At 34.2% G+C, this 13770-nt stretch overlaps 1 protein-coding gene across 3 annotated transcripts in view; it reads left to right on the forward strand.

Annotated features, from left to right (window-relative positions):
* Positions 1–1873: 1873 nt before the first annotated feature.
* The window catches only part of PSMA8 (proteasome 20S subunit alpha 8), a 54237-nt gene continuing 42340 nt past the window's right edge, over positions 1874–13770 (forward strand). The window contains exons 1-2 of one of the 3 annotated variants that reach the window (XM_073212712.1): positions 1874–2124; positions 7206–7332. In XM_073212712.1, the coding sequence (XP_073068813.1) occupies positions 2023–2124; positions 7206–7332 (229 nt within the window). In that variant the 5' untranslated portion in view covers positions 1874–2022. The remainder of the gene's footprint in view (positions 2125–7205; positions 7333–13770) is intronic. The other 2 variants (XM_037025432.2, XM_037025436.2) reach the window with 2 other exon arrangements.

Consider the following 13770-nt stretch of genomic DNA (forward strand, 5'->3'; position numbering starts at 1 on the left):
TACTATCATTTTAAATTCCTGTAGCTCTATAATCATTTAATATGAAAAGCCATAAAAAAGTTACACCCTCTGAGTCCATTTATATAAAATGTTTGAAATGGCAAAATCATAAAGATAGAGAACAGAATAGTGGTTTTAGGGTGGGAGGTGGATAGGTGTGATATAAGTGGGCAGCACAAAGGATCTTTGTGATGGTGGAACAGTTATCTTGATTGTGGTAGTGGTTATACCAACCTATATATGATATATTGCATAGAACCACACACACATACACAAATGAGTACAGTAAAACTAGCAAAATTTGAATGAACTCCGTGACCTATACTAATGTTGCTTTCCTGGTTTTCTTATGTAAGATACTACCATTGGAGGAAGCTGGGGGAAGGGCTACAGTGGACCTTTCGGCAAAATTTTTGAAATTTCCTCTGGTCTGTAATTATTTCAAAAGAAAAATAAAAAAGGATAATGTAACAAGAATACTAAAACACTTTGAAATAATAGCTTCTTGTAAATGCTGGTTTATCATAACATTGCAAAATTTCAGAAACTCTTGTAGTTAGAGGTTTTTTGATTAGGAATTACTGTTTTTCTCAGTAGAACCAAACTTTTTCAATAGTTTCTAATGTTAAGGGAAAAAAAATAAAAGTGTAAATACAAACTGCTTGTAATAGTCAACCAAAATTCTGGATTAAGTATTTGAGATTAAGTATATTGAGTTTTCCTCTTTTGTGGGAAATTATTCTTTCTTCCTTTCTTAGTTAAGATTGATTTCCTCCCCATTGGGAAACAACATATATTAAACAATATAAAAATAAACTTACCTGGCTGTTACTACCCACCAGGCCACATTTCAATGTTTTTATACCTAGAAACACCTTTAAACCTCTGTAGCATTTTTGCTACTGATTTTTAAATATTCCCATTTTATTCATGAAGATGAAGAAGAGTTGTTTCACATGTAATAATATACAACGTTATACGGACTTTCTACTATAGTTAAATTTGCAGATAGCCTTTAAGTTCAGGGATACCTCATTTTATTTAGAAGGTACTGATCTGCCCTTTTTTTTACAAATTTAAGGTTCAGTTGCTACTTTGTCTCAAATCTATTGGTGCCACTTTTCCAACAGCAGTGGCCCATTTCTGTCTCTATCTCTTGTTGGTAATTCTCACAATATTTTAACCTTTTTCATTATTGTATTCGTTATGGCAGTCTGTGATAAGTGATTATTATGACTTGCCAAAAGCTTAGACGATGGTTAGCATTTTTTAGAAATAAAAGTGTTCTTAAATTAAGGTATGTTAATTGTTTTTTTCAACCAAATGCTATCATACACTTTTATAGACTTAAGTGTAAACATCTTTTCTAAGGACTGGGAAACCAAAAAATTCACTTGACTTTTTGTTGAGGTATTTGCTTTATTGCCATATTGTCTGGACCTGTACACCAGTAGCTGGGAAGTATGCCTCTAGCAAGCAAACTTTCATTTTTTTAAAAAAAATGTGATTAAAATAGTATATCTTTATTCCTGTCATAGCATTAGTTTGATGCACTATTTTGCTTAATGGTCATTTGATCACACGGTAGAAAATGAAAAAAGTAACACTATCTTGATTATTTCCTTCCTTGAGTTAAAATGACATAAGAGAGGAAGTTTATAATTTGAAGGCAAAAAGAGGTTGAAATGTAATTTACCTCTAGTACTATTTGAAGTTCTCAGTTAAGCCCTAATTTTTTATGTCATTTTTATAAGCGAAGTGATCTGACACCCCGCGAGGGTTGGTACCGCGTTGGGAAACCTAGGAGATGAACGCGAACCACGAACAGGAGCTGCACACTTACCCGGCCGGCCCAGCGCGGACGGCAGCCGCTGGGACTGCGAGTGCGAAGCACTGCCGGGCGGCACTTTACAGCGCGTGCTCGAGCACTTCCGGTAGCCCGTGGCGGCAGGGGCGGCTCTTGCGCTGGCCTTAGCTGCGGGAGCTTTGGGCTCCCCGCGGGCGTGTGTGCGGGCCTGCGCGATGGCGTCCCGATATGACCGGGCAATTACTGTCTTTTCCCCAGACGGACACCTTTTCCAAGTGGAATATGACCAGGAAGCGGTGAAGAAGGGATCCACGGCGGTGAGCCATCAACTTCTGGACCACAGCCCCTTGGGCCTGGTCCCGCCCGCCTGACCCAGCGGCCCCAGCCCTCCCGCTGGGCGTACGGGGTTGGCAGAGGAGAGGCGCCCATTGGTGACAATTGCTACGTTCATTTTATTAAGGGAGATGCTCTTTCTGAAGTTCGGTTTGGTTGGGGCAGAGTTAAAGTTGGTAGAGTTCATAGGTTTCTATTGCGCAAAGGCTTTTGTTGAACAATAACTACAGACTCAGAACTGCGTGGTGTGTGTGTGCTCGCGTTAGCCCTGCCTCTACCTGCGTCTGACAAGGGGAGAAAGACTTCATCCAGCCGTTAACGAGATGCTCATGGCCCACTTCTCGGAAATGCACAGAGGCATTGAAAAGGAACATTTCCTTCACGTAGGGAGCTGTTATTTAATAATAATTATTTTAAAAATTGAAAATAGATCATGCCTGCCCCTGAAATATGGACTAAATCAATGAAATATTACATCCTTATTGGCAAGGAAACAGTTAAAAATGCTAAACCACTTGTCACTTTCTCCTGCAAAAATAATTGTCCCAGAATTTCCACCCAAATATTTAGCAGCCTTTCAGAAGCTCTAAGCCCCAAGAACATCCACTCTTTCCACTTTTGTATTTGTTCCTTAAATAATACTGGGATTCAATGAGAGGTTATACCCTACTTTTAATTTATATATTCACATCTCTGAAAAAGTTTTAGATACCCAGGGTAGCAGTAATACTCCCGCCAAGTTTTAATTATATTTAATAATCTTAGTGATTTATAAAAGTTAAAAAGGACAAAAGTGCCCTGGTGACCAAAGACCTATTACCCCAAACCTTTCAAGACCTAGCCTACGAATTCAGAAGCATTCAATTTTATTTAATCTCTCAAATTTCCTGAACGTGTTTGTTGTGTATTTTGCAAGTTGAGACACTCGTGGTGAGAATACAGTTCATTTCTAAGTCCAGAGAGTGTGTGTTTTCTTTCTCATTCCATACCGACTTGGTTATGGGAGGAAATAATTCACTTTTATTATTAATCTATCAGATGTAAAGTGATTAAAAAAAACACCAGAAAGAATATCATTTTTAAAGTATTTTTTCTATTTAATTGGGCCCAGTCATTGTGCTTGTTTTATAAGTAATATTTTTAGAATTATAAATTTAAAGAAAGTCTAATGTAGGTTAAACCAAAAGGGTACCATTTTGATAAAAACAAAAAGTTATATAATCCCCAGCATGGCATGAAGCATATGGTTAGAAAATAATGCCTAGGTTTTAGAGCCTAAAATAAAAGGAGTAATGGAGAAGACGGGTGTAATAAGAAACCACATTGGCTCATTTAAAATGTTTTAAGAATGCTATAGAACTGATTGATAGTTCCTTTGTAATGAGCTGTAAAAGGGTAAGGATATAAAATATCTGTAGTGGGCATTTTTAAAGCTACATTGGAAGGATGAGACAGTTTTGTCTCATTTCAGATTCTGAAATTATAATTTGCATCTTTGTATGGAGTTACTCATTGTGTTTCCTTGAGGGTGCTATGACCTTTTACATGGGGTAAGGTTTATAATGGCGCTTGTTTATTGAAATATGTTATAAAATGGCCTGTCTATAAACAAAAGTTGGTATGATTAGTTATAAATCAACCAATGTTGACCAGTTTTGACCAGTATGTGGATATATTACAAAGTAATACAAAAACTTACATGGGCCACAATTTGAAGCCTTGGATTCTACTTCTAGATTATTTTACAGCATGAAGTGAGGCAAGAGACCTGTTTTCTTTTTGCTTTAGCTCCCTTTCTAATAATGAAAAATACGTTTGAATAACATTTTGGAGAGTTAATACCTTTCTTATTAGGAAGAAGAATGAATCTTTCACAGTATTCCCATGAAAAAGTTCAGATTTATTATCATTCCTCATTCTGTCCTTTCCCTGACCCCAAACTGTTATTAGTTCCTTATTTCAGACTTTATCAAGTCTGGGCTCCATGGTCGGGCCATCAAAGTCTCCCATAATCCTTACCCACCCTTTTTAATTAAGAGGGCAGCTAAGGTTTTACTAAAACATACTTCTGCCCTTGTAGGTGGAGGAGGAAACACCTTTCTTTCTGCCACTCTCCATTTTTCTTATCCTCGAGGAATCTCTGCACATTTTCCTCCTTCATGAAGCCTTCGCTGGTCCACTCCAATCATCTTGAAATCTTTTCTTCCTTTGAACGTATAATCTGTACCACAGGGCATTGTACAGTATCTCCTATTTGGCCTCGTATTCTCTTTAATTCAGGCTTATTTAATAGCCTTCTCTCACCAACTGAATAGTGAGATCTTTGAGAATCTAGATGCTGTAATAATTCCTTTTGTATTTTTACCACACAATATACAGTGGAGAGATTAGGAAGAAGTGAACTAACATATAAGAAATACTTATTTTGTGCCAAGTTATTTTATGTACATTTATCTAATACTAAAAGGACAACACTTAATCCCCTTTTTTATGTGAAGAAAGTGATTTCATAGCTTGCTGAATTTACTCAACTAGAAAGTGATGGGCCCTATTCACACTTAAATTTTTCTAGTTCCAAAGCCTCTACTCCTTGCATTGTAGTATGCAGTTTATTCAGTATTATTTGTATATTAATCAGCTATCATTACTGTGAATGCGCAAGTCAGATATGTATCATGTAAGGGAATTTATTTCTTTAATAATAAAATTGACACCAAAATAGCACCTGCTTTTAATAGGGTAGTTATCAGAGTTGTATGAGGTAATAGTATGTGTTAGCATCTTGCACAGTGTCTGGTTCACAGCAAGTACTTAATGGTAGCTATTATTACTTACTGCCTTTTTGTTTTCTCTTTCTCCTTCAATTTTGTGTAAGATTCTTTCAGCACATTCATTTACTATTACGACGTTTTTGTTGAACACTTACATATGTCAAACATGTGTGGGCCCTAGGGTTTCACAATGAATTAGACTCAGTTCCTATCCTCACAGAGCCTACAACTTCACAGACCAAAAGTTCATATTTATAATGAACTTTTCCTCTTAGAGTTCATACTTTTGGTGCCAAGCCTAAGAAGTCTTTGCATAGATCCCAAAATTTTTCTCCCATTTTTTTCCTAAAAGCTTTATATTTCACATTTTTTTAGTTAATTTTTGTATATGGTATAAGGTATTGGTTGAAATTGATTTCTCAGTGGAGTATTTTTAAATAATCCCAGATTAACATTATATTTCATCTGTAAATATTTCAGTATGCATCTCTAGAAAATAAAGATGTTTCTTGAAACCATTATCACTTCTAATGAAATTAACAAAAGCTCCCTAATATTTTGTGTTAATCTACATTCTAATTTTCCTGATTGCTCACAAAATATGTTTTGCTTGAGTGTGAGTCTGAAGTCCATGAACTGCACTTAGCTGTTAGGTATCTCTATTTTATTCTTGAATAGCATCTTGTCTGTCATCCTTATTCAGTCAGGTTTTCAAATTTATTAAATTAGGGTTATAGTTTTTAAATTCCTATTTTTTCACACTTGTGTGTTTCTTTTACACTTATGCCCTCTTGGCTAGATTAATTGGGACATCTCTTTTAATTGTTCTTTAAAAAACTGTCTCTTGGTATTATCAAATTTATTGTTTTCTTCCTAATCATTAATTCTACTTTTTTCCTTTAAGCTTACCTTTAATATTTTATACCTTTTTGAACTTTTTGAATGAATTCTTAATTAATTTTTTGATTTTATAAAGTAAAACTATTAATTTTCTTCTGAGGCTAGTTTTATCCCCATCCAAAAGACGTAAACATTTCCTAGGTAGTCCATGTTGGCAGTTTTAATTTCTTTTGTAAGTCAAAAATTGTTTAGGTGAGAATTATAAAAAAGTATTGTGTTGTCTGGTAATCAGTGAATTTGATTTTTTTATATTTGGGGAAAATATTGAGATTTTCTTTGAGCCTTAATTTTTGTCAAATTGTTATGATGTCTCATGGCTTGATAAATAGACATATTCCCTTACAGTATAAAGTTGAACAACTGTCTCTTAGGTGAGGGTGAGATGTCGAGGGAGGGTTGCTGATTGTATGTAAGATAGTTAGGGAAGGCCTGTTAGATAAAGTGACAAACTTGAATAAAGTGAGGGGACAATAAGAGGAAACACCTTGATAAATTATCTAATTTAATTAAAAGATATAATTTGAACTCTAGTTGTATATTTAACCTGTTCTGTATTTTTACTTCAATAATACAGATTCAGAGCATACTTTATTCATAGTTATATTAATTAGAAGAGTACTAATATCATTGCACTTGGCCACAAGGCAATCAGTTACCTTTATCAAAATATTTATATTGCCATTGTCATACCAAATTAAAATTTTCATAGATTACTCCTGAACTTGAGAATATGGCCATGTTTTCCTTAGAAGTCCCTTTTTGAGAACTAACACCATTGTACATCACTCTTCAGACTTTTTCCCACTTCCCTCCCAAGGGAAGGAGTTAGACGGAGGAACAGTAGTGATTCTTCTTGTATTTGTGTTTGAGCTAAGGCTGTGTTTATCAGTGATACAGGATGAGGGCATTTGGTCCTTCTTTTGGCTGCTTATAGCCCCCAATTCTTCTCTCTCCAAATTGTGAGATACATTGGAGAGCTTTCAGGGTTTTTCCTACTTAACTTTCTATACTACTTCTACTACCACCAGTACTGGTATTGCCCTTTTTATAAGGAATCCATGTGAACTCCTTTTATTCTTCTTCTTTCTTTTGGTTAAGATTGTTCTCTATTTAGATAGCACTTCTTTGGGTGTATTGTCTGATATTAGGACACTCATAGTTTCATCATTGGTGGTATATTCTCCCAGTTTCTACCTATTTGTCGTCTTTGCTTTGAGTTTGGGGGTTGGATTTCAAGTAAGCACGTATCTATGCAGCTGTTTTCTTAGAAGTCTCCTGTTCTCATTTTTATTGAATGTTTAAGGAAAAGCATTTTCCTATAAGTCATGTGTTCTGATAAATTGATTTTAGTGTTAAAAATGACAGGTAACTACGTTTCTTTAATGACTTGACAGGTTGGAATTCGAGGTACTGATATAATTGTGCTTGCAGTAGAAAAAAAATCTGTTGCCAAGCTTCAAGATGAAAGAACTGTGAGGAAAATTTGTGCCCTAGATGACCACATCTGCGTGGCTTTTGCAGGTACTGACAGACCTACAATAATGATACAGAGTGCCTTAATGTTGTAGGGTAACACAACTGGATGTACACTAACTGTTGTGTTCCGTTTATACAACAGAGAGTCATACTTCATTTCTTATTAGACACAAACAATATATGTTATCTTTGCTGGAATATCACAACTCTATAAACCAGGATTTTTGATAATTAGCTTTGACAAAACATAAATGTTTAAAGATATATATTATGTAACCTTAATTATAATTTTAGGTAGCTGTTTTTTATTCAAACTTTTATTTTGAGATAATTACAATGCTCAGAAAGTTATAAAAAAACACAGGAAGGTCTCCCTTACCCTTTACCCAGTTTCCCTCAATAGTAAAATCTTCAAAAACTAGTAAATTGCCATTATTACAAGCCACAGAATCCATTCAGAGTTCACCAGTTTTACATGCACTCGCTTGTGTATGCTATGTGTAATTTCATTATACCTGTCATGTATGTAGATTCATGTTGCCATCACCACAGTCAAGATCCACAGCTCTTCTTTTACCACAAGGCCACCTCATGCTATCACTTCTTTGTCCCTAACCTCTGGCAGCCGCCTATCTCTTCTCTATTGCTATAATTTTGTCATTTTGAGAATGACATATGACTAGAATCATATGGTATATAATCTTTTCATATGGTTGTCCTTGTTCAACATAATTTCCTTGCAGTTCATCCAAGTTGTTCCATATTTTTTATTGCTGAGTAGTATTCCATGAAATGGATGTACTGCCTTTTGTTAACAACTCACCTCTTGATGAACATTTGAACTATTTTACCTTCACACCAGCAATGTATGAATGATCTGTTTCCTTTGCATCCTCAGCAGCCTTTGATGTTACCATTTTAGTTTTAGGCATTTGTATATGTAGTGATACCACATTGGGTGTCTAATTTGCATTTGCTAATAATATTGAACAGACTTAAAAGTGCTTATTTGCCTCTGTATAGCAAACAAGACATGTGTCTTGTCTTTTTTATTTGTTTTGCTCATTTCCTAATTGTGTTTTTACAAGCCAGGATTTTATATTGAAATTTAAAAACCTTATTGAGCAAAAAAAATTGCCTTTATCTTACTTTCTTAAAAAAGAAAGATATCCTGCCACAAAGCAAGTCTCAGTGAATTAAAAGACTGAAATCATACAAAGTATCCTTTCTGATCAAAATGAAATAAAACTAGAAATCAACAGCACAGGGAGAACTGAATAATCCACAAATATGTGGGAATTAAACAATACTCCTAAAAACCCATAGGTCAAAGGGAAAATGGAAAGTATCACAAGAGAAGTCTTTTGAAAATAATCTTGAGACAAATGAAAATGAAAATACTACATATAAAACTTCTGGAATACAGCAAAAGCAGTGCTACAATGAACATTTATAGCTGTAAATGCTTACTTTAAAAAAGAAAGATTTCAATTCAACAACCTGCTTTACACCTTAAGAACTAGAAAAAGAAGAACAAACTAACACAAAGTTAGCACAAGAAAGGAAATAATAAAGATTAAAGCAGAGATATATAAAATAGAGAATAGAAAAACAGTAGAGAAAAAAACAAACTCAATAGTTGATCAATAACTAAAATCAACAAAATTGGAAAACCTTTAATTAGGTGGACTAAGAATAAAAGAAGACTCAGCTGAAAGCAGAGATAAAAAAGAGACATTACCTAATGATTTAACAAAAATAAAGAGGAGTATAAGAGAACATTATGAATAATCATACACCAACAAATGAGATAAACTAGAAGAAATGGAAAATCTCAACAGATGTATAATAAGAAAAGAGTAAATCAGTAACCAAAAACTTCCAATAAAGAAAAGTTCAGGAACAGATGATTTCCCTGGTATATCCTACCAAACATTTAAAGAAGAATTGATACAAATCCTTCTCAAGCTCTTCCAAAAAGTTGAAGATACAGGAACACTTCTAAACTCATTCTATGAAGTTAGTATTACCCTGATAGCAAAAGTAGAGACAGACATTCTAAGAGAAGGACAAACTAATTATAAATATTAATGTGAAAATATGTATCAAAATACTAGCAAAACAAATTCAGCAGCATACTAAAAGGATTATAACCCATCACCAAGTGGGATTTATTCTTGGAGTATGAAGATAGTTCGACGTATGAAAATCAATCATACCACATTAACAGAATGAAGGAAAAAATTACATGATCATCTCAATTGAATTCTAAAAAAGCATTTGACAAAAATCACCCTTTCATGATAAAAACGCTCAGTAAATTAGGAATAGAAGGAAAATGTCTCAACATAATAAAGCCTAAATATGAAGTAACCACAGCAAGCATCATACTCAACTATGAAAGACTGGAAGCTTTTCTCTAAGATCAAGAGTAAGTCAAGGATGCCTGCTTTTGCTACTTCTATTTAACATTAATGAAAATCCTAGCCAGAGCAATTAGGCAAGAAAAGGGGAGAGGGGAACATCCAAATTGGAAAGGAAGAAATAAAATTATCTCTGGTCACAGACAATATGATCTCATATGTAGACAACCCAAAGGATCCAACAAAAAAAACCCATTAGAGGTAGTAAAGTTTCAGGGAACAAAATCACCACAAAAAATTAGTTGCATTTTATACAATGACAGTGAACAATCTGAAAAGAAAATTAAGAGAAATAATTCCATTTACTATAGCATCAAAAAAAATACTTAGGACTAAGCTTAACCAAGGAGTCAAAAGACTCGTACACTGAAAACTATAAAAACATTGCTAAAAGAAATTAAAGAAGACACAAATAAATGGGAAGACATCCCCTGCTAATGGATTAGAAGACTATTATTATTCAGATAACCGTATTACTCAAAGCATTCTACAGATTCAGTACAATCCCTGTCAAAACCCCAATGACATTTTTTGCAGAATTAGAAAAATCCATCCTAAAATTCATATGGAACCTCAAAACAGTCTTGACAAATAACAAATCTGGACAACTCACACTTCCTTATTTGAAAACTTACTACAGAGCTACAGTGATCAAGATGGTGTGGTACTAACATAAAGAGAGACATATAGACCAGTGGAATAGAATAGACAGCCCCAAAATAATCCTCACATATGTGGTCAAGTGCTTTTGTTTGATAAGGGTACCAAGATCAGTCAATGGAGAAAAGACAGTCTGTTCATCAGATGATCCTGGGGAAAACTGTATATCCACATGAAAAAGAAAAGTAGAACCTCACTTAACCAACATACTCAAAAATTAACTCAAAATCAGTTAAAGACCCAAACATAAGGCTAAACCTTCAAAACTCCCAGAAGAAAGTATAAGAGAAAAGCTTCATGAGATTGGGTTTGGCAGTAATTTCTTGGATATGACCACAAAAACTGAGGCATAAAAAGAAAAAGAAAATCGGACTACCTCAAAATTAAAACCTATTATGCAACAAGGAAAAAAATTAATAGAAGATAATCCAATCCATGGAATGGTAGGAAATACTTGCAAAAATGTACATCTGATAAGGGATTAATAGCCAGATATGTAAAGAATGCTTAGAACTCAACAAAAAAGCAAACAACCCAATTCAAAAAAGCAAGCAACTGAAATATTTCCCCAAAGAAGATATACAGAAAACTAATAAACCCGTGAGAAGATGCTCAACATCACTAAAAAGTAGAGAATGCACATCAAAACCACAATGAAATACCACTTCACATATATTTTATTACAAAAAAAATTTTTCATGTTAATATGTGATATGGAAATGCTTTAATTTCTAGTATATATACTTTTCTGATTTTAATATCAAAATAACTTTAATATGAAAAAAGTTTTTAGCAGAGTAAAATATACATTTACTAATATTTTCTATGATGTATTAATTGATTTTATAACTGGAAAAAACAGTGTCTATTATTGTTTATACCGTCCATAAATTGTGGATCTGTATGGTAGATTTTATTCCCTTGGTGGAGTAATTTACAGTGAGCACATATCAGAAAAAAATACATTCTTTTGTCAGTGTTGTTATATTTTGCTTTTAATGCTTGGAAAACAGCCTTTAGGTAAAAGTCAAAGAATTTGAAAAAAAATTATTTCATTTAGCATATGAAACTCCCTTTAATATAAATTTTACATTATGACAGTGTATTCAAGGTAAAGTGATATAAATTTAAAAGCATTACACTGAAGACTCATTTTGTCTATAGATTACTCATTTATAAACAAAGCAATTATAATTTTCAATGCTATCTTTAAATAGAATTTGTTCTGTTTTTCCTGACCACTTAGTATTCATTAGTGTAACTGTTTGTTATAAACAGACATGTACAACTGTGTTACTCATATAGTTTGGCAAATTTATCACTTTTCTTTTCTTGAATCAGTTATATCACTGCTTTCTAAGTATGATACTTCATGTTTCTGTAGTTTGGGATCACATTTACATTGTACAGGGGAAATATTAGATATCTCCTTTCCAATCATGTTTTCTAATTGGGTGAAGCTTTTAATCCATAGAATAGGCTAAGTCAGTTTCTTCCCATTTCTTGCTATTAGATAACATTTGCCAAACCAAGATAATCAATTTCTCTTCCTTTAACTGTCTGATTATAATCTGCCCCCTACTCATAGGCATTAAGATGTGACATATCCGACAGCTTCATTGTTGACTATTATTAAATATCTACAGGAACTGACAATTCTTCCAGTTTTGTAGAAACCCAATTTGAAATGGTATGAAAGGGTAACAAGTTTGTGACTTCAACAGACTTATGGTTATGTGAGAAATGGCTGTGTCAGAGATTTTATGAATGAATTTTTGGTTAATGTACTGTTAAGAAACTACGTTTCTTAATGTAGAGGAACAAAATGGCCATGGGAAGGTCAAATGCTGGAGAAGACTTTAATAGAAATCTCAGCAACTATTGAATCTGTTTAAGTTTTTGGTCAGTTTAGCTTTTTTTATAGGAACACGTTCTATTTGCTTATAGAAGTGTTGAGAGTTAATCACATGATGTTTTGGTTTGGCAATACCAAGACAGCGTTTTTCTTTTCTGTTTTAACATTCTTGATTTTCTAACCCTTAGTCTTAGATAAGAAGCTGAGAGGTGAAATGTCTTAGTTATATTGAATGTAGTTTGAATTCAGTGGATATATGTTTGATAATGATGTAATGCTCATTGTTTTCACAAGAGGAAATCCACCTTACTTCATAGTTTGGGTAATGGATACATTGGTTTTGGAATCAGGATAGACTATCAACCTTAGAACAGTCTGCCATGTATAGCTTCCCCAAAAGTGTTTTAAAAGGTACAACTGAGACAGGGACCGTGGGTTTAGGCAGAGTAAGGTGAGGGCCTCCAGAGAAAAAGCAGAGCAAGATAATTACAGAACAATGAGCAATGTGCAAAGAAGTCCCTAGTGAAACTCTGTGATAAGCGTTATGCAAAGTCAGAGTCACACTAATTCTCTAGGGTAAAGATACCAGACTAGGAATATAGACGTCTTCAGTGAGATAAGTTAAAACTCAAAATGCCAGACGCAACTTGGCCTGGAAGGTTTGAGTGTTCTGCAGATAAAGAAAAGTGTCTCAGCATAACCCGTGACTTTACTGTATCAATTTAAATCATGACACTGTAAAATTTACCTTAGCCTGCTAAAAGGCCCAGCTTATTTTAACCGTACCTATGTGCTGTATTTCCTTCTCTGATCCTAACCAAGTAATCTGCAACCTAGGGAAAAGACTAATTTAGTAAGCAAGCCCAACTATAAACAGCCCAAGAAGTTAAGAAGTAAGATTCTTAACTTCAGCAAACAGGCAACAACCCAGCCCACCTCGGGGGCAGGGTAGGTGGTCTTAATTGACATACTCCCAGAGGGAAAGTGCTATCTTGAGAAAGAATCAGAGCAGAAAATTTCTTCTATTACTCATCAAAAATGAGCATTCTGGGACCACTCAACAAGTCTGCACCCCTAACCCTTTACCCTCATAACTGAAAATCCTCAACTGTGCATAAAACCCCTAGACAATGAGCCAACCACAAGCTCTCTTGTCCCCTCCTGGCGTGAGCCAGGAGCTCTGTCCTCTCACTTTATCTCTAAATAAAAGCCTGTACCTTGCTCTCCTGCCTTGAGTGTTTGTGAAGCTCATTCTTCGGCTTCTTGAACAAGAACCCCAGCATCACAACTACAGAGACTTTTTAAAAAATGTTTAATAAAAGCTAATAACCAGCCCAGTTACTGTGAATTAAACCATTTTGATCTTTGAGAAATAGTTTATTTAACATTATGGCCAATATTCTTTAAAACCATTTTCTTTAAAAAGTAAATAAGAATTCATCAGGGTAAGTCTTTAAGGAAATAAACCAAAATATCAGATGAGTGATACTCTCACAAATTCCTTATAATGGACATAATTGAGAAAAACAAAGGATGTTATAAGAA

This window comes from Manis javanica, chromosome 9 (genome assembly GCF_040802235.1).
Source record: "Manis javanica isolate MJ-LG chromosome 9, MJ_LKY, whole genome shotgun sequence".
Classification (NCBI taxonomy): Eukaryota; Metazoa; Chordata; class Mammalia; order Pholidota; family Manidae; genus Manis; species Manis javanica.